At 38.9% G+C, this 20,178-nt stretch overlaps 1 protein-coding gene across 9 annotated transcripts in view; it reads left to right on the plus strand.

Moving 5' to 3' along the window:
* Positions 1–20,178, plus strand: part of atp8a2 (ATPase phospholipid transporting 8A2) — a 107,768-nt gene that overhangs the window by 31,497 nt on the left and 56,093 nt on the right. For 8 of the 9 annotated variants that reach the window (XM_041814362.1, XM_041814358.1, XM_041814359.1 and 5 more), the window contains 16 exons: positions 409–478; positions 827–954; positions 2,067–2,178; positions 2,542–2,710; positions 2,802–2,929; positions 3,021–3,098; positions 3,234–3,322; positions 4,762–4,806; positions 5,004–5,076; positions 5,172–5,360; positions 5,443–5,492; positions 5,586–5,655; positions 5,752–5,836; positions 8,053–8,192; positions 11,149–11,287; positions 14,270–14,334. In XM_041814362.1, coding sequence (XP_041670296.1) covers positions 409–478; positions 827–954; positions 2,067–2,178; positions 2,542–2,710; positions 2,802–2,929; positions 3,021–3,098; positions 3,234–3,322; positions 4,762–4,806; positions 5,004–5,076; positions 5,172–5,360; positions 5,443–5,492; positions 5,586–5,655; positions 5,752–5,836; positions 8,053–8,192; positions 11,149–11,287; positions 14,270–14,334 — 1,630 coding nt within the window. The remainder of the gene's footprint in view (positions 1–408; positions 479–826; positions 955–2,066; positions 2,179–2,541; positions 2,711–2,801; positions 2,930–3,020; positions 3,099–3,233; positions 3,323–4,761; positions 4,807–5,003; positions 5,077–5,171; positions 5,361–5,442; positions 5,493–5,585; positions 5,656–5,751; positions 5,837–8,052; positions 8,193–11,148; positions 11,288–14,269; positions 14,335–20,178) is intronic. The other variant, XM_041814360.1, reaches the window with a different exon arrangement.

The following is a 20,178-nucleotide window of genomic DNA, read 5'->3' on the forward strand; positions in this document are numbered from 1 at the left end:
TATATTTACTTTTCTTAGGTTGTGAGCCTTTAAACTTATTTCTTTTAACTTTTTAAATTTCAGAATCATTTATCATTTTTTCCCCATATTTTATAGCTGGTGAAATGAGGTTGACACTTCATGGTTAAAAAGGTGACCCTGTTAGGCCCTCAGGTTAGACCTGAATCCAGAATCCGGCCCCTGCTGTGATTGAGTTTGACACCCCTGTGTTACAGTGTAGTTACAATGTTACATCCATATTTTTCTGTATTTTAATGCTCTGGCTGTAGAACAAATTTACTAAGAAGGTAAATCTTGAGTTTGAAGTGATGTAATATATTGTGAGGTATTGTTACCTTCCTAATTCAAAACTAATCTCTCATACGTTAGTATATCAGGCTAACAGACATCTCTCTGTCTTCTTCACAGCGAACCTCAGGCCATGTGTTACACTGAAACCTCCAACTTGGATGGAGAAACAAACCTGAAGATCAGACAGGTATAAAACAACTGTCATAATTTCTTTATTCATGAAAACATCATTCATTAGCTCCACCTGTGCATCCAGGTGTAATGGTGTATGAGGATTATGTAATACACGTTCCTATGTGGCTTTAATTGAAGCATTCATTAAAGATGTTTAAGAATCAGCTTACAGGGCTCTATATCACATTATACCTTGCTTCCTATCCTCACATTTGCATCTATGTGGGTCACACAGAGAATTGGATCATGTTTCTTGAAGTTCATTTCCATCCTCCTCCTCTCCTGTTCTCTATACTGTATACTTTGTCATTATGTCAAAGTGCTTCCTTGGCTCTACTTGTGGTGATGGTTTGTGTCCTAGGGTCTGTCACTCACAGCGGGGGCTCAGACTCTGGAGGATTTAATGGGACTGTCCGGGCGTTTGGAGTGTGAGGGTCCCAACAGGCACCTTTATGATTTTACCGGCACGCTGCGACTGGAGAATCAGAAGTGAGATGCAAATATATACATACAGTTTAAGGGTTGTTGTGATGCCAGAAATTTAAAGGTCACATATTATGCAAAATACATTTTTCAGGCTTTTCTGGCAATAACATGCCGCCCTGGCCTGTCCACAAGCCCCCCTAGAATCAGAAAAACCCCCCCCCCCCCATCTTTCTCCACCTTTCAGAAAATGTGTGCTGAAACAAGCTGTTCTCAGAGTTTCCCCTCATGATATCATGTGGGGAGTTAGACCTGCTTTCAGGTTCAGGTTTGCTCTCCCCTCGTGGAAGAAAGCTCCCGCCTTCTTTTTGAGAAGAGGATCAGAAAAACCACATCCATTTAGCCACATCCAATTCCTGAGAGGGGCAGAGTCAAACAGCGTTATTTACTTATTTATTTATTTTATTATTTATTAGCCACAGACACAGAAATGTCTCGTTCTGAGCAGGGCTGAATCAGAGGGGTTTTAGACATGCAACAATCCAATACTGGAGTATTTTTTCAGCAACAAACTTCACAGGCATGTTTTGGGGACCTCTGTGACCTTTATAAATGTGTCTCAAAGGGGTAAAATATGTGACCTTTAAACTTTGATTAAAGTTAAATTATTTTAATACCTGTTTCAATGCCAAGGCAACAAAAACAGAGGTCCTAGGCACTTAATGTCAGGCAGTTTGTTGTTTGTAAATATCAGATATAAAGGTTAGTTCCTGCAAACTGATTAAATTGCTCAAACTCATTGACTACATGAATATCTGCAGTTTAGACACTGCTACCTTGTCATCTGCTCTCTGTCTGTTTTGGAGAGAAATAAAGTAAACGCTACTGTGAAAGACAAAGTGAGTGTTAAAATACATCGGAATCTTTTTTTTTTTTTTTTTTAAAGCTGGTGTACTTTTCGATGCAATTGAATAATGGAAATTGTAGTCTGTAAGAATGCATGGTGTATCCAGGAAGTATCAAAGCACCTGATATTTTGAAAACCTTTAATTGTTTTTTTATTGAATTAAAATAGGTCTGTTTTTTTAGTTTCTGACAACAGAAAAGAGGTAAAAAGGGGAACATTTTTGATCTATACCATGCTTTCTATACACTCACTATCTCCCATGTTTTCTCAGTCCTGTTCCCTTAGGTCCAGACCAGGTGTTGCTCCGTGGCGCCCAGCTCAGAAACACACAGTGGGTTGCAGGAATCGTTGTCTACACTGGTCACGACTCCAAACTGATGCAGGTAGTCACGACTTCTTGTCTTGATATAGTAGACTATTCTAAATCCTAGCTTGAATGAACTTTAGGAGTTCAAATTGACATTATTTTAGACTCATTATTTGTTAACATTTAAAGAGTAGGTTAAAGGTTTTAATTAGTTGCATAGTACATCCAAGCAGAGGGGTACTAAATATCTTCCTTTCCAGTGTTTGGCCTGCTGACATATTCTCCTGCCAAAAAAGAAATTAAAAGTAAAATTAATGAATGATTTTTGTTTGAAACAAGCACACTATACTAATTAAACCATGACAGCAAAATTTATGTGGGAAACCTTTTGAAACCAGTGACATATTGTTATGCAGTGTTGTTTCATAATTATTCCTAGAACTCCACCAAAGCTCCCCTGAAGCGCTCTAATGTGGAGCGAGTGACCAACATGCAGATCCTGGTCCTATTTGGCATCCTCCTGGTCATGGCTCTGGTCAGCTCTGTGGGTGCCGCCATCTGGAACAGAGAACACACTGAAGACGCCTGCTGGTACCTGTCCCGTGCTGGTGAGAACACAGGCAACCTCTAAAACCCATGAAATAAAGATGGCTACTGTGGTGAAGAATGTTGGATATGTGACAAATGTGTGTTTTACAGGCGACATCTCCACTAATTTTGCTTATAACCTGCTGACATTCATCATTCTGTACAACAACCTGATCCCCATCAGCCTGCTGGTCACTCTGGAGGTGGTCAAGTTTACACAGGCGCTCTTCATCAACTGGGTATGTGCATGTTTTAATACACATTTTCAATAATAGGAAGTTAAACAATAAAATTCTCCGGATCACGTTGATTGTGTTATTTTCCTTACAGGACGTGGAGATGTATTACTCTGAGACTGACACGCCAGCCATGGCACGAACGTCTAATCTTAATGAAGAGCTGGGCCAGGTCAGTTCCTCCACCTCATCATATTTGATTTCTCTGAGATTGAAGTTAAAATCCAAAAACAGTACAATAACGTAATCAGTCAATACACAGCTTTCAGGGTTTGCTTTTTCTCTTTTCCCCCTTCTTCTTCTTCAGGTGAAATATCTCTTTTCGGACAAGACAGGGACTCTGACCTGTAATGTCATGCACTTCAAAAAGTGTACCATTGCAGGAATTACCTATGGGTGAGTCATCACCATATTTGTTAATTTACTTCTAACTCTTACCTCTACTTGTATAGATTCAAATAATCTATTGAGATATACATGTTGAAAAGCTGTTTGTACATTTGTAAATAGATCCACAAATTTGTATTGCTTTGTATTGCTTGTTGTTTTGAACCCCAAAACTTGTCTCCAACATAAATTTACCTTTTTTAGAAACTATTTCAGATACCTTGAGCCACGAACAAATATGTACAGATTTGACAGAGATCCACAGATGCACTTTGTCGACTGCTACACGTATTTTTAGTTTTTTTATGGCAAACGTTTAAAGGACAAAATTCACGTGAATTGAAAGGCCTGCTTCAATTGAGAGGCCTACTTCAGTTAAACTAATTTGTTTTGTGTATTTTAGATCTGGAACCGAAAAGGTAGCCATGTACAGTATATCCATTTATTAATGCACAAATTGTTCACATTTGAAGTTCATAGATGCATTCATCTTTTTTTAAACTGGCAGATTTCTTTACATATTTCCCTATCACTATGCACATTTTTTGTGCACATTTGTAGATCTGTGTACATATTATAACGTATTCCCTGGCTGATTTTTTACATATGCAGATGTATTTTCACACTTTTGTAGCAGAATACGAATTCATCATTGTTTATGTTGACTTATTGCTTTGCACATATGCATATCAGTATGTGCATTTATTGTGTGCACATTTGTAGATCTGTGTGCGTATGTCTATTCGCAGGCAGATCGTTACACAAGAAGATTTCTTTACACATTTTTGTATCAGAATATGAATTTATCATTGTTTAAGATGGCAGATCTCTCTGCGTATTTGCATATCAGAGTATGCATTTGGTTTTTTTTGACACTGGGAGATTTCTTTGCATTGGTAGATCTGTGTAAGCATGTGTTGATTATTCACTAATAGTTTAAACTGGCAGATTTCTGAACACTTAATTGTATCAACATACGCATTTATCGTAGTTTACACTAGCAGATAATAATAGATGTTTTTGTATCAGTGTAGGTATTTATCATTGTTTAAACCGGCAGTTTTGAAAGTATTTATTGCCAAATTTCTATATACATTTTTAGATCCGTAGATATAGTCAGCAGATATAGTGCAGGTTTTTTTCACATTAAGAAATCTGTTTACACACTTGCAGGTCTCACTACACGTGCAAATCCTTGTTCATATTTGTGGATCTATTTATTCATTTATAAACACCTTTACACCGTTAAAACCACTATAGAAACTGTAGAAATACACTTTAGCACTGAGCTTTCTTTACTCTCAAACCGTTTAACCAGTAATGCCTTAGACTAATTGTTAGTAAAGAATGTTATTGATTAATTGATTAAACTCATGCATGCTCTGCAAATAAACTAATCAACTAATCACTTGATTCCTTTGGCGTTACAACCTCATTCATCACTGCAGCCACTTCCCTGATCTTGACTGTGACCGATCAATGGAGGACTTCAGGTTGGTGATTTTCTTAGACCAAATTGGGCTTTTTCTGTCTTTTTTCTTTCCTTTCTTCTCCTCTGTGTCTCACAATCTGCATGTTTTTATAGGTGAATGCAGTATTAACTGCTTCTCAGAGCAACATAAACAATGTTATTTGTCCAGTATTGTTACAACAACCAAAGTAATTAGAATATTTTCTTTTTGTTTCACAGCAATCTGCCGTCCAACAGCAATAACTCAACAGAATTTGATGACCCAACACTCATCCAAAACATAGAGAGCCATGTATGTGTTTCAAGCTTTTCTCATGTTTCTCTACGTGAATAAAACCTCCTCTGCCTTTAAAACCATGTCTGACATATAAATGCCTATGTGTCCAGCCTACATCACCTCAGATCTGTGAGTTCCTGACAATGATGGCAGTGTGCCACACGGTGGTCCCAGAGAGAGAGGAAAACCAGATCATCTACCAGGCCTCCTCACCAGATGAAGGAGCGCTGGTCAAAGGGGCCAAAGGCCTTGGTTTTGTCTTCACTGCAAGAACCCCTGACTCAGTCATAATTGAAGCTGTAAGTATCTGTTAGTTTTTGTTTTTACATCAGGAGCTACTTTATGTGAAGTTATGAGCTGATATTGTGTTTTGTATTTCAGAGGGGGAAAGAGATGAGCTATGAGCTGCTGAATGTCCTGGAGTTTTCCAGGTAATACTCCCATAAAACGCTCTTCTCACTCAGTGAATAACTCTGTAATTTAAGACTGATGTTTTAAAACCGAGCCCACTGCTTCCTTTACAGTAACCGCAAGCGCATGTCTGTGGTGGTGAGGACCCCCAGTGGGAAGTTACGTCTGTACTGCAAAGGAGCGGTATGTTGATCTCATTCGCATTATAATCCAGTCTTCTAAATGTCCTGTATATGCTTAATTTAGTGCTGAATCTCTGTTTTTTTTATTATTACACAGGATAATGTCATTTTTGAGCGGCTAACTGAGGCATCCCAGTACAAAGAATTGACTGTGGCTCACCTGGAACAATTTGCTACTGAAGGTAAGACAGCAAGAAGGAGAGCGAGAAAAGGATGCCATAGTTAGGTTATTTATGTCTTACACAAATATTTATATAGAGGGTATTCATGTGACATCACAGTCTGCATGAGTCACTGCAGCTCCTGTCACTGAGCAGCAGAAAGCACATACTGTTGAGAGAAAGCAGTAAATGGCTCTATTTAAGCAGAAAAGTGTTGTCTCTTTTAATATTAATTTCTTAATGATGTTCACTGAGGGCAACACAGATCCAAGGCTGATGTGATTTGCTTATAGTAATGTTGGGGTTCATAATAAGAGACAAATCTGTGCTGTTAAAGGAGCTACCACAGATTATTCTACATCATATTGCAGTGTCAACAAGCACTCAGTTAGTTATAAATACAATCAGAACCACTCTTCAATCTCCTTTAGGTTATTTTTACCTGAAAGGAAAGTTGAGACCCTAATGTAACATTTTGGAGGGAGTTGATTTTAAATTAGAATAAGTAAATTAAATTATATTTATTGAAATAATAAACACCAGAACACTCAGAAAACTTAGGTACATCAGAAACTTAGGTTCGTCTCAAGGGAGTCTGAATAATGAAACAAAGACCAAAAGTTAAGTTTAAATTAAATGTACTAAATAAGGGCTTTTAAGTAATAAACACAAACAATATCAATAATCAGTTAACAATAAATAAAGAAGGCCTTTAAATAAACAGTACAATAAAAATAAAGTTTAGTTTTTCTTCTTCTTTCTTTAAAATAAACAAAAAAATGTTTTCAGTTCATTGTTCATTGACTTTCCTGTTTCGTTTGGTTCTGTCCTACACTAACCACATTTTGTATTTACTTGGGTTGTCTGTGAGATATTAATATTGGGTTGATGATCCAAAACATGTAAGCGTGATAAATATGCGAAAAAAATCAGGGATCAGAAAGGGGTCAAATACTTTTTCACAGCACTGTATGTAGTCAGTCACCCTGTAATTTTAAGACTCATAAAAAAACAGGAAATGAAATTCTTAATTACCTTAAATCTGGTGAAAAGAAGTAGGGAGTTGGGGTTTGATTTGAAAGATCTCTAATGGTGACTTTCCACAAAGCAGTCCAGTTTGGTTTGGTACAGTGTCGTAAGGTTTGTCACAGCAAACCCTAATCTTGCTTGTGTTTCCGCACCAAACTGTGACCTTACTTGGTGGGTGAGGCTGCAGGGGTATTAATAATGTGGGATCATAACATTCATTCATTCAAACCTTTATTTATTCTCAAAAGGACAGTGAGGTTTCCCTCATTTCCAATGTCATCGAGATTACAAGCACATTGGAACAAGCAAGATAAAACAACAGTCAAATACAATCAGTTAAAACCAGTAGAAATCAATCAATCAAAACAATAACAATTAGAAACAAAGTGACTAGAAACTAAGGGTCTAAACTTGCAAGAGAGGGTAGGATTTAGTCTTTGCAGTTTGTTGGAGGGTATTCCATGAGCTTGAGGCAAGTTCAGTGCAAGCTCGAAGAACAAATCAATCAGTAGCACGGGCTGTGTGACTGCTTGAACTTCACTCCAACAAGTCTGAGATGTAAGGTGGTATTTTTCCAATGAGGGCCTTAAGAATGTATACAAACCAATGTCTGTTGCGCCTTTTTTCAAGGGAAGGCCAACTAACCTCCTCAAATAGGACACGATGATGAGTGCTGTATCCATCACCAGTTATAAATCTAAGGGTGGATAGACATAATGCCATATGCAGCCTACTGATAGATTCACTGAAGAAGAACATGTCACAGTAAACAAAGATTAATAGTGGAAGACATCCAGCATTTTGTGCGCTTTCTACACGGAATTTTCTACCCGAATCTGTAGAATATTTGAACATAGTGTTTGTCCATTATTAATTTTGTTACACAGAAAGTGAAGATGTTTTTGATCAATCAGCAGACTGCACTGTGCCTATCTCTGCTGTTTAGGGTCAGATAGGTAAGCTAGTTACCCCAACAGAGGGGAGCTACAATAGCACGATGGTACAAATTGGTAATGTTTGTACTTTTCCAACTTTGGACAGTGAAAACAAAAATAATTGCATACCGTACAGAACCAAATTGAACCTCACAGCTTTGTGGAATTGCAGCTTGTGTGTAAAGTAGTCCTAAAAGTGCTTGGTGCTATCTGGTCTCTCTCTTTTCAGTAACCGCCTTGCTTTTTTTGTCCTGTCTGTTACCCCTCCATCAGGCTTGAGGACTCTATGTTTTGCCTATGTGGACCTGGAGGAAGGAGCCTACCAGGAGTGGCTAAAGGAATACAACCTAGCCAGCACTGTTCTCAAAGACCGTGCTCAGAAATTAGAAGAGTGCTATGAACTACTGGAAAAGGTAATCACTATACCTCCTTTTTCTGTAGTGATGTGTACTTGTGATCTTTTATGTTAGATGTGATAGCATAAATATGGTGCCTGCATGTCTTTACAGATTGTATTTTTAGAGATGAGGAATGTATAAAGAAAAGCAGTGAAAAGAAATACCGACTGACATCACGTCAAGACCAAAACCTGAAAGGATGTACAATTATCCTCCCTGTGTTTGCCAGCAGGTGGCAGAGTGGTTCTACCAATGCTCACATGTGAATTAACACAGTGCTCCTTCAGTTCATTACCCACACAGCCAGACTCCCCTTCTAGGTGTGTGTCTTTTGTAAGAAAAATGAAGAATAAAGAAACTAAAAGAAAGCGTTGTGAAAATGCTTAAATGGTTGGATAGAAAAGTACAGTGGGTCAGAAGAACAGCACAGAAGTTGAGATGATATTCTGGAGAGAGTTGAACTGATGGGTGAGAAAATCAAGGATTTGGCAGAGTGATTTAAGGTGAGAAAAGTACATGAAGAGAAAAAAAGAGGAAGCAGAGGGAGGGGGGCTCAGACTGGGAGACCACAGGGGTAATTACCTGCACCAGGCTGCCAAAAGCCCCATAAAACTGGAGTTAACAACACAGTAGTGTTAACTTGTGTGTCTGTGTGAGTGTTTGTGTGAGTGTGTCTAATGAGGGTACACATGCATTTAAATGTTGGACAAATTAAAGCAAAGACGAGGTAATGGGTTACTTCTTGGCACGGACACAGTGTTGGCACAGAGGCCCAAAAATGAGATAGCATAGCAACCGAACTAAACTTTCTGGCAGCGTTCTCATCTCTAAATTAGATGTAATACAGTTACAAACCCCCTGAAAAAAGCTCTATTTTTTAAAATACCCTCCCCGCAATCACCACTGAATTGTTTTCTTTACTTTAGCATGTCTAATGAATGAAACGGATAGTTGTATGCAAGAACTTAAACCCAAAATTACTTTTTAGTTGTTGTTTGGGTCTTGCAAACAAAATAAAACTGACAATAGCAGCTTCTATGAAAAGGACAGCACTAGGATTCTCTCATGTATCTCTGAAGGTTAAGATAACAATGTCACTGCAATTGTACCGGATGTTCACACAGCTAACTACTCACAGTCGAGTCCAATTAAGGATGCAATGATCATAAAAATCATGTAAATACTGAAGTTTTTCTTTACCTCTTTTTTAGATGTAACATTGAACAACGCCAACATTTTCTCTCATCTTTAACCATGAAACAGCTCCAAGTTTATCCAACAGGCAGGAAGTGGTTTCAATTTCAGAGGCTCCACGCAAAAACCAATATGACCATAACAACATTTAGCTGAAAGAATAAAATAAGATTCTTGTAAAAATGTAATGGCACTGGTAGCTGATTGATACAGCCACAAAAATACAAGTCATAGACACATAATTTGCAAGGATTTGTTTCTGATTGTCAGAAATTGCAGAAATAACCTATGCACTGTCTAGATTGTTAAAAGACATTGGTATATTTTCCACATTTTAAGAATGTCTTTCAAAATGATCAAATCTCCATTATTTATCAAACTTCATGATCCTCAGTCATATTTTTAATCTTACATAAAAGATAGCAGTTTAAATTGCAAAACAAGGGGTGCATCATTTGGAAGAATGGATAGTTCTGGCATTGGACCAGGCAAATATGTTGGAAACTTCTTGCAAAGTGGATAGAATTGGCATTGAACCAGGCATTTTTTGGCAACTTTTGAGAAAATAGCAGTGACATTGAATGAACCAAATACAGTATTTTGGCACCTTTTTGAAAAGTGGATAGTGCTGGCATTGAACCAGGCAAATATGATGGAAACTTTATGTAAAAAAATAGACAGTCCTGGCATGGAACCAGGCAAATATGTTGGAAACTTTTTGTAACAGATCGACAGTTCTGGCATGGAACCAGGTAAATATGTTGGCAGCATTTGGACATGGTGGGAGGCAAGGGCTTCAAAATGTTGCTAATACCCTTGTGCAATCTAGACTGTGTTCAGGAGTTTGACTGCAGTGCAAAACTCCACTTTGAAAGATATTGATATATCCTAAAAAAATGGATATAAATTACCCAGGTCTACTGATAAGGACCACATCTTGAGGTTTCTTGGAGCATTGTCAACCTTGTAATTGCCTACCTATGCCTTATGTTAAAACTGCATTAACCAACAGGGCAAACCTTCTCTCCTCTTAATCAGCCATTAGGTGTGCAAACCGCCAGCACACTTTTGATACTACCATTTCATACTTCTGCTAACAGTTGCTTAGAAACATTATAACCACTGTTATTTTAATCATCAGTAGTATTGAAAAGGAGCAAAGCATTAAAAAAACACATGTTCAGCAAGCATCTGGGAATTGTGATGTTTTCAAGTCTGTCTAATAAAAATAAAACAGTTACAATGATGTCTTTTACAGGACATGAGGAGAGCAGGTGACAGGGAAGGTAAAATGCCAGTAAAGAAACTGTGCAGGATTAAATTTATTTCAATTCAATTTAATCTTTTTGTGGAAATCATAAACAAGAAATTAGCAGAATTAGGATGTTTAGGTCCTGTATTTTTGTAGAGGTATTGTTTGATGTTGACACTGTGACAACTGTGACAACTATTTAGTTTAAACAATACCCTCTTAAATACGTTAAAGATGGGCAAAAAGGGCAGGAGCTCCCCTGCTGGCTTCTCTGATCCTGTTTTTGCCTCTTTTACGTCTCTGTTACCACCTTCAAGAGATGACAAAGAGCGAGAGAAGGCAAAATGACGCAGGGACGTAAATATCACAGTTGGAATCAGAACAACATTTAAAAGTTGTTTATGTTTAACAGAATTTTTAGTCTTAATTTGAGTTATTAACCTATATTTCTCCTTCCGTCCTGCTCTTGTCTTGTATCTCATTATTTTCTTCCCTTTGTTTTAAACTCTACTCTTCCACCAAAAGAATCTGCTGTTGCTGGGAGCCACCGCCATCGAGGACCGTCTCCAGGCTGGTGTTCCAGAGACCATCGCCACTCTGATGAGGGCCGATATCAAGATTTGGGTCCTCACTGGAGACAAGCAGGAGACTGCCATCAACATAGGTAAGAGCGTTTAAAATGAAATCTAACAGAGAAAGTCATTATTGCCAAAGCGTGGACAGTTGTGCTGAAAGCAGAAAGAAAATGAGAGTAGCTGATGAGCCAGTGATGGTGTGGAAAGCCCCATATCATGTTCAGCAGTGCAGGGAATTCTGTGTATTGTGGAGTTTATTAAATTATGCGAGAAGAAGAGCAGGCATTATACAGGTTGGGGAATGCCAGACATGTCTAAAACTCTTAAGTGAGCATGTAGAGTACACAGGAGAGAAGGCACTTAAAATTGCACTGTAATGACACTGGAGGGTTTGGATTCTTCTAGGAGTTTAAGAGGAAGTTTGTGGCAGAACTCCATGAAAAGACTTGATTTTAGGACATCTTCTTGGAATATATTCCACAAACTGTGTCCTTTATTTCCCACATACCTCCATGTGGTTGAGCTTTACTAATATATCCTTATAGAGCACCAGTTTTAGTAAGTCAGAGCACTCTATACAGTTAAAAGGGGCAGCAGGAACACCATAAGTCAAAATAATACATGAAAATACAAAACATAAATATGAGAGAATAATGTTTTTACCACCTTAAAATTGATGAATGCACAGAACATCCCTGCTTTGGCCGAAGACTTCTGGTTGCAAAATGGACAATATAAAAAACACTTATTAAAATACTAGTAAAAACAGGTAAGTATAAATACCAGTTTTGATGTCCAAGCACCCAAAAATGTTCCGGGATTAGTCCCAGAAGATTTAGTCCCAGAATGTCTGTTTTTTAATTTTGACGTCTCCATTTTTCTTTCAATTGTCAAATAAATTTGTTTTAAATAGATCCCCAACCAGTAATCTTTGTTGTTGAAAATGTAACAAGAAAATGGGCATTATTTGTTACTTTATTTGATGCTGACCCTACTGTAGTGGTGTCAGGCACTGACTATATAGAAATTGTCAATGTTGTTCTTTTGTGGGTCATATTGGAGCACGGGTGTAAATTTCTGACTGTTTCATAATCAGCTTAAAACTCCTCAGCATGGCTTTAAGTTCGACTTAATCACTTACTTTTCCTACATATGGCCCCAGCTGACTTGACTCTTCTGTACTTGGTTATTGTACCAGGCACTTTGTCTTCCATTATAGTGTGTACTATTATTTATTTAACCTTTTTGTAACCAGATAAAGACCCACTGAGATTGAGATCTCTTTCACAAGGGTGACCTGGCAAAGAGGTCAGCAGCACACGTCATTATAAATCGTACAAATTCAAGAGACAGATAATAAAAATTATGTTAAAACAAACAATGATTAAGAATTGGAGCTAGATCATATTTTAAAGTGAAGGAGTAGGAATCACAATAACAAGGTAAAGGGGACATATTAAATAAAAAACATTTTTTCAGGTTTTTCTAACAGAAATATGTGTCCCTGTCCTGTCCACAATCCCCTCAAGTCCCAGAAACCCCACCCCCACCCCACCCCCACCTTTCAGAAGATGTGCTGAAACAAGCCCTTCTCAGATTTTCCCCTCATCATGTCATGTGGGGCGTTTGCCCCGCCCCTAAGTTTCGTTGGCCCTGCCTGCTTGGAGGAAAGCTCCATCCTTCTCTCCCGATTGCCAGCTGAAAGGAGGATCAGGAGTCACATCCATTAAGCCACATCCCTTTCGTGTTGTGGGGGCGGAGTCAGGCAGCTCATTAACATTTAAAGCCACAGACAGAACCAGCTCATTCTTAGCAGGGCTGAAACAGAGGGTTTGTTAGACATACAAAAATCCAATACCGGAGTGTTTTTTTCAGCAAAAAACTTCTCTGAGACCAATATAACCTTGTTTCAAAAGAGTAAAATATGTGACCTTTATAAACAAAAACAAAACAAACACTATAGCGTCCCCACCATGTAGGCGGGGTCATCGTAGCACAGCTGTGTAAGGCCATTGTGACATCTGGTCCAACATAACAACAGTTTAACACTTAACTTTTTTCAAGTCAGTGTTTACCGTTTAAGTTGATTTTTTGAGGAAAACAGAAAACTTCTATAAAATGAGAATGTTTGACAATGAAATAAACAACAACTCTGATTGAAATAAAATAAATAAAGCTCAAGAGAATGTCATAAGTTAAATTGATTTTTGAAAGTGTGTAGGAAACCAGATTCCAGGATCTTCTTTTGGGTCCTGACACATCAGTTAAGAACAAGTGATCTGGAGCAGTGTTTCCCAACCGTTTTTTTTTTGGAGCCCCCCCTACATGTACCTAAGAAAAGTGGAGCCCCCCAAGACCCAAGAAAGAAGAGAAAGTGACACTGCTTAATAACTGCTTTATCATGGTTTTAATCAAAATGTCCAAATTTGATTTTGGCCACCTCAGAGCAGACAAAGCCTCGTGCTTGGGGCCCCAGGTTGGGAACCAATGCTCTAGAGCATTGGTTCCCAACCGGGCCTCCCTACAGGGGGACGCAAGGCTCCGTCTTCTCTGATGTTGTCAAAATAAGGTGTGCATTAATGACCTAAAATGATCATGTAACACTTTTAAGTTGTTTAAACAAACCTCTTTTGGTAAGAAAAACACATTAAGATTGATTTTCTTAGTTTTGTATAAATGAAAGAACTAATATATTTGAGGATTTTTAACAGCTGTGCATCATTTATTTTGGGGGGGGTGTCTTGGGGTCTCAGCATTTCTTAGATACAAGTAGGGGGGCTGAGAGGAAAAAAGGCTGATCCACTGATCTAGACTAATGTATTTAGAAAAGTATTGTGAGTGAGCAGCTTTGCTAATGATGTTAGAATGCAGCAGACAAAAGTTTACAGTAGAGATCTGATGATATCTCAAGGCTGATAGAGGAGACTGGAGTCTGAGTGTAAGAATGGAGCAGGATTTAGTAAATCCACTCAGACACTGAACCAGTTTTTCACCTGTGTTTTGGGTTGGAGTAAATCTAATCCCTCTCCCATCCCCCCGCTCTCCTCCTTCTTTATGTTTCTGTTTCTCAGGTTACTCATGTCGTCTGGTGACACACGGCATGTCCCTCATCGTCGTCAACGAGGACTCCTTAGATGTGAGTACAGGCCCTCATCTTTCCTTTTGTACAGTACGGGGACTTTTCCTGTGTGTTTGTTTATGTGCATAGAGGAGGAAGTGGGGTTATGTGAAAGGGGATTTAAGCAGGTTACCGTGGGAACTAGGGTGTGGTCCACAGCCAGATTGGTGGGTGGGGCTCTTTGTGTTCTCACAGGTGCAGGTAATTAAAGTCTCTGGTGTCCCTTTGGAGAAAGGCATGAAAAGCGCTGAACTATCACTGCTTGCCCTCTCTTACACAACAGTCACTTACAGCACCAGGCTTCCTTGAAAGCCTTACACTATTTTTGTGTCTTTAAGGATCGACGTCACGTTAAAAACCAGCAGCACGGTGGCGTGTTAAGGTCTGACTGAGATCTAAGACATTCTTTATCTCCAGATGTAATTTTCCACCCGTTATGAGCTCTTTGCGTCCAGGCTTCATGTGTGACTGCTTAGCTTAAGTGGCTTGATTACTGTCATGTGTCCGTCTCTCTTTCACACATTCACTCTGCTGCACTTACACATAAACATGTACGCATTCACAGTATGTTCACAGCTACAAAGGCAGTTTATATGTGAGGCTAGGAAGATTATGCCTCATAAACTTTAAGTATAGGAACTCTGTGTTTATTTATTTATAGATCTGGGCTTGAGGGAAGGTTTTGTAGGCCTATAGAGAGTAGGAGTGAGACGAAATAACGACATAGGAGTTTATCATTGCTGTAAAGGATGCATGCAAATATTTTAGCTTATCATTTTGATATTATTAAATGTTTCGTTGTTCATATATCAATTGCATGGATATATTTCACATTTATCTGGAAAACCTCCCATTCAAAGTGTTTGGGAAGGGCCGGACTTTTCAAAAATTTCAGAAGGTGATTGGATGACTGTTCTGTCTGTCATATTCATTACAGACCAGTCAGAGCAACAGTACAAAGTGAGGGGCAGGCAGGCGCTGTCATGGTGTACAAACATTGGAGCTTGTTGGTGGACGAAACTCATGCTGAGGCCGGTCAGCAGGACTGCAGAAACATCTCCACCAAGAAAAGCTTTAAGTGTGGCTCTATACCATTGCTACATCTGTGCTAATTGCTACACTAGCAGCAGCTATTGCTACCCGCTTCCAGTCCAACCGAAACCTGCTGCAGCTACTGCCCCAGTCTCCTCAAATGATGCTGATTGAACCTGTCCGTTCTCAGACCTGGAACAGTCGTTTCAGATTTGAGCTTTGCAAGATGGATTGGCCTGATGACCAGCTTGAAATCTTGCTGATCCACCAGCCTTGCAAGATTATCATATAGTTCCCATATTGTATTTAGGGTCCCAAACTTTTTCTGGCAGGTGATACTTGTACAGAAAAAATAATTTGAAGCCCCCCCCACCCATCATGATACACATCAACACATGTACACATACCTCCCATAAGTAGGATGTGGTAAGGGAAGGTAGAGTGGAGCTCTCTTTTAATACCATCAGCGTACGTGTGAAGCCAAGGGCGAGATATGATCTGCCATATATTTACTCATCTTTATTTTAATAGTTTTAATGTCTGCTCTACATTTATTGTTAGCTCTATATTTACCTGAAAGTCCCCTCACACATTCTGCCTTGCTTTGCTAGCAGTGGGAAACGGCACACATCGTTTTCATTGTTGTTTTTATCCTGACTTTGGGAATCACTGCTTTATTGTATCCCATTGCATCGCAGTGATGGCTATGTCATATTCAGTTGTATTATGCTGTATTGCAATGATCATCAACTGGCCGCCCAAAGGCAGTATCAGGCCCCCAAAAGCTTCCTCTCCGAAGATCAGAAGATCTTTAAATTCAGAAATGGAGGAAAAGAAGATCCCAAAATGACTTAACATTTGATCTGTTTTTACAAAAATTCACTTGTCAGCCATTATCAGTAAATATTTTTTAAAAATGGGTTAAGACTGTCAGAAATATTGCAAAAATGGACAGATTAAGAGGTGAATAGGGGTTAGAGAGTGGCAAAAATGGTCAATAAGTGTCAAAATGATTTGTGGAGTATTACAAAGTAGGGGTGTAAAGGTACGTGTATTCGTACCGTACTGATTCGGTACGGGCCTCTCGGTACTAATACATGTGGAGCCAAGCTCACATACAGACAGAAAACCAGAGAACAACTCACTGTCACATTGTCCTGGCAACACCACAGCAAATGACAGCAACAGCCTGAATATTTCCAGATAAAAGTGTCCTGTTTTCCTAAAATACAACAGTAGGCAAAGACAACAACATTAGCTCTCTGACATTATTCTGCAGCTGTGTCGCTGACAGCACGTCGTCCAGCGGACCAATCAAAGCGTTTGAAAAGGCTCAAACAAGAACGTCTCTGTAAAGAGGAGGAACCAGCCAGTTATGAATTTCCTATTCTTTAAGATAGTTTTTATTATAACAATGTTGCTCTGGCTCTGTGAATCAAAGCAATTTTACCTTCAACCTTCAGCCTCAGAGGAGTGAGATTCTGTGAGAGTGAGACGCTGCAGCTGCGTCATAGGTAAAGTTATCATTGGTTAAAAAAGTAATCCAGTGCTGAAGTCCGTGTTGAAATCGGCAGGATAGATGCTGATTATCATACTTAACAAGCTAACTCTCGGTTGTGTGATGATGCGTTCAAGTGAACTGGGAAATTTTAGTGTTTAAAGAATGGGTATAAATACCTCAACATATCAATGAAAATAACTTAGTAATTCAAAAAGGTATTTATTTATTTTGTAATATTTTAAATCATTGAAGGACTTTTGGAAGGAGTTTGCAGCATTATTTAAAATTTAAATGTAATTTATTTAACCTATTTATTTTAATACAATTTTAAAAAAATTTAAATTTAAATTAAATTTTATTTATTCGCTTCTATCACCGTACTGAAAACGTGCCGAACCAAAACCGATGTACGTACCAGACCGAAATTTTTCTGTGCCATTACACCCCAAGAATAAAGGGACAAAAATTGGAAGGAAAAGTGGTGAAAAGACGTTAAAATGTGGCAAAGGCTGACAGAAGAGGCAAAAGGTGCAGAAAGTATCAAAAGTGGCAAAAATGGTGCAAAAAAAAAAAAATTAAAAGGGGTTAAAAAGTGCTAAGAAATAGTTGAAAACTGGCAAAGTGGATAAAAGAGTGGCACAAAGGGGATAAAACATGCAAAAGGGGTTAAAGAATGGCAAAAATATAGAAACCATAGCCTGGCAAAGTAGTGTAAAGGGGTTAAAAAGTGGGAAAATGGGTGAAAAGTGGTAAAAATTGGTTTAAAAGTGGCAAAAGTGTTAAAAAAATGGATTAAGAGTGGTTAAAAAAATGTTGCAGAAAAAATGAATTAGTGAAAAGGGATTAAAAAGTGCCAAAACGAGTCAATATTGATGCGAAATTACAATTGGGGAGGGCCCCTTCTCTGGGATTTTCAGGGGCCCAGCAAGTTCTCTTGGCAGGCCTGTCTCCTGGTGCATTCATAGGGATAGATCTCACTGGTAATGCCTATAAATTGCCTGCATTTTGAAACAGAATACTAATACCAATACAATAATATGTTAATCAGACCAAAACATTTATTTATTTTTTATCTGAAAGTCTGGTCTGTCAAGACTAAATCTGGCTCTTGTGCAAATGTGCCATTGGGAAGTATTAGTTTTTCTGCAACCCCACTCCGAGTGGAGTGTGAACCCTAAAGAAGAGCTTTATTTTGTAGTATACTGCTTACTTCATTCACAGTAGGTCTCTGTGCACTAGCAGTGTCTTGTGATGTGTGTCTTAAGATTTAGGAAGGATTTTAGAGTACATAGCATGATTCTGATGACATAAGAGATGTGTGTGTGGTTAATATTTAATCCAGCTGGCATCCTGTGTAAAGGATTTGGATGTTTGTCATGATATAAAATGTAATTGAACAACTTCTCACCTATAATTAGTTTGCTTTCCTATGTTATGCCAACTTCTAGTAAAGGGTATGTTTAGTATTCACATGCATTAAAGTTGTGTCTGGAGCTCCCAGACTTCATGAACTGTTGGTGAACAGCCAGACAGCGTGCAAGGCCACTTAGACGCTGTGTAAATTGAGTTGGACAGGGTGAACACTTAATGTCAGGGTAATAAAGGTACTTGCCTGAGACCTGAATGTGCAATTAGAGCAAGAGGGTGCAAATCAATAAAGTTAGCAATGCAAGCGGGTCGTTTTTAATATAGTTCGGAAGATTATGTTAGCATTTTGTAGTGTGATGTTACATTAAACTGTTTAAACTCTCAGTACTGTCTGGGTCAGAGGTTATTTTTTTGTTGTTAACGCCTTTAAGGTGTTAAATAACCCTGCCTTATTGGAAATTATTCTTGGTTGTTGTTGCACATGACAAGCAAAAGTATCTCTGGTTTGATTCCACTTTGTATCAACATGTCAGAAAAGAAAACTTTCAAACCCTCTCATTGGAAATATTTTCAGACATAAAAAATATCTCTACAGTTGAATGACTGGTGATGAGGCAGGATTTGAGGGATTTACGCCTCTGCTGAAAGGTGCCTTTGTCACAGAACCCTGACTGTTACTACATTTACTCATAATATGCTCTTTTTTTGTGGTGCTAAACACCCTTTTAATGTAAAATGCTGACAACGACTTTCTATTCAAAATTTTCCACTTAAAAACAAACCCGGGAATCCATCTTTCAGCCAGAACGCCTGGCCTCATTACACAGCCATGGCAGACATCCAGCCATCTGATTTGTCCTTGAGTGAGTTTTTCATTCATAATCTACTTCAGCAAAGGTGTTATTGTTGTTAAAGAGGTTCTGGATGAAATGTCTATCATGGTTTGAAGGGTGCTTTTGTAAAGTGGTTGTACCAGCACTTTTCTATGAGTCACTCAGAGACTGCAGAGTTGAGAGGAGGCCACGGGCCATGAGTGCAAATTTCTTCATTCAACAAGTTCATAGTTGTTGTCTTACTACTATATTTGAGGTTTTTAGTCATATAAACATTGAGAATTACTATGCAATTAATAAACTACCAAAGCCATATTTCCATCTTGGGTGTCCAGGATAGTTTGGTATGCTTCGGTACGCTAAACCCCCTAAATAGTTTGCATTTCCACGACACCCTCACTTGATGGGGGGACTGTGGAGGCTATACATGTGATTGCATGCTGTGCTGCTGGAAAAAGTAAGTAAACCCTTTGGCTATCCATCCATTTTCTATACTGCTTATCCCATTCGGGAGCCTATCCCAGCTGTCATTTGGCGAGAGGCGGGGTACACCCCGGACTGGTCGCCAGTCAATCACAGGCCTGACATAAAGAGACAGACAACCAGGCACTCCTACATTCACACCTATGGCCAATTTAGAGTGATAAATTAACCTAATGGGCATGTCTTTGGTGGTGCGAGGAAGCCGGAGACCAAAAAAAGTTTGCAAGTTGTGGTGTAAAGAAAACTGTCTGAGGGACCATGATAAATCGCCTCTGCTCTTAAAGGTCACATATTTTATCCCTTTAAGACAAGTTTCTATTGGTCTCAGATGTCCCCAAAACATGCCTGTGAAGTTTGTTGCCGAAAAAACCCACCAGTATTGGATTTTTGTAGGTCTAAAACCCCCTCTGTTTCAGCCCTCCTCAGAACGAACTGTTTCTGTGTCTGTGGCTTTAAATGTTACTGAGCTGTCTGACTCCACCCCTGACTCCGCCCCTCTCAGGAAATGAATGTGGCTTAATGGATGTGACTCTCCTGTCAGGAGAGGAGGGCTGAAACTTTCTTTCAAACGGGGACGCCAACTGAACCTGGGGGCGGTGCTAACTCCCGACATGACATCATGAGGGGAAAATCTGGGAACGGCTT

The sequence above is a fragment of the Cheilinus undulatus genome, linkage group 19 (genome assembly GCF_018320785.1).
Source record: "Cheilinus undulatus linkage group 19, ASM1832078v1, whole genome shotgun sequence".
Taxonomy (NCBI): domain Eukaryota; kingdom Metazoa; phylum Chordata; class Actinopteri; order Labriformes; family Labridae; genus Cheilinus; species Cheilinus undulatus.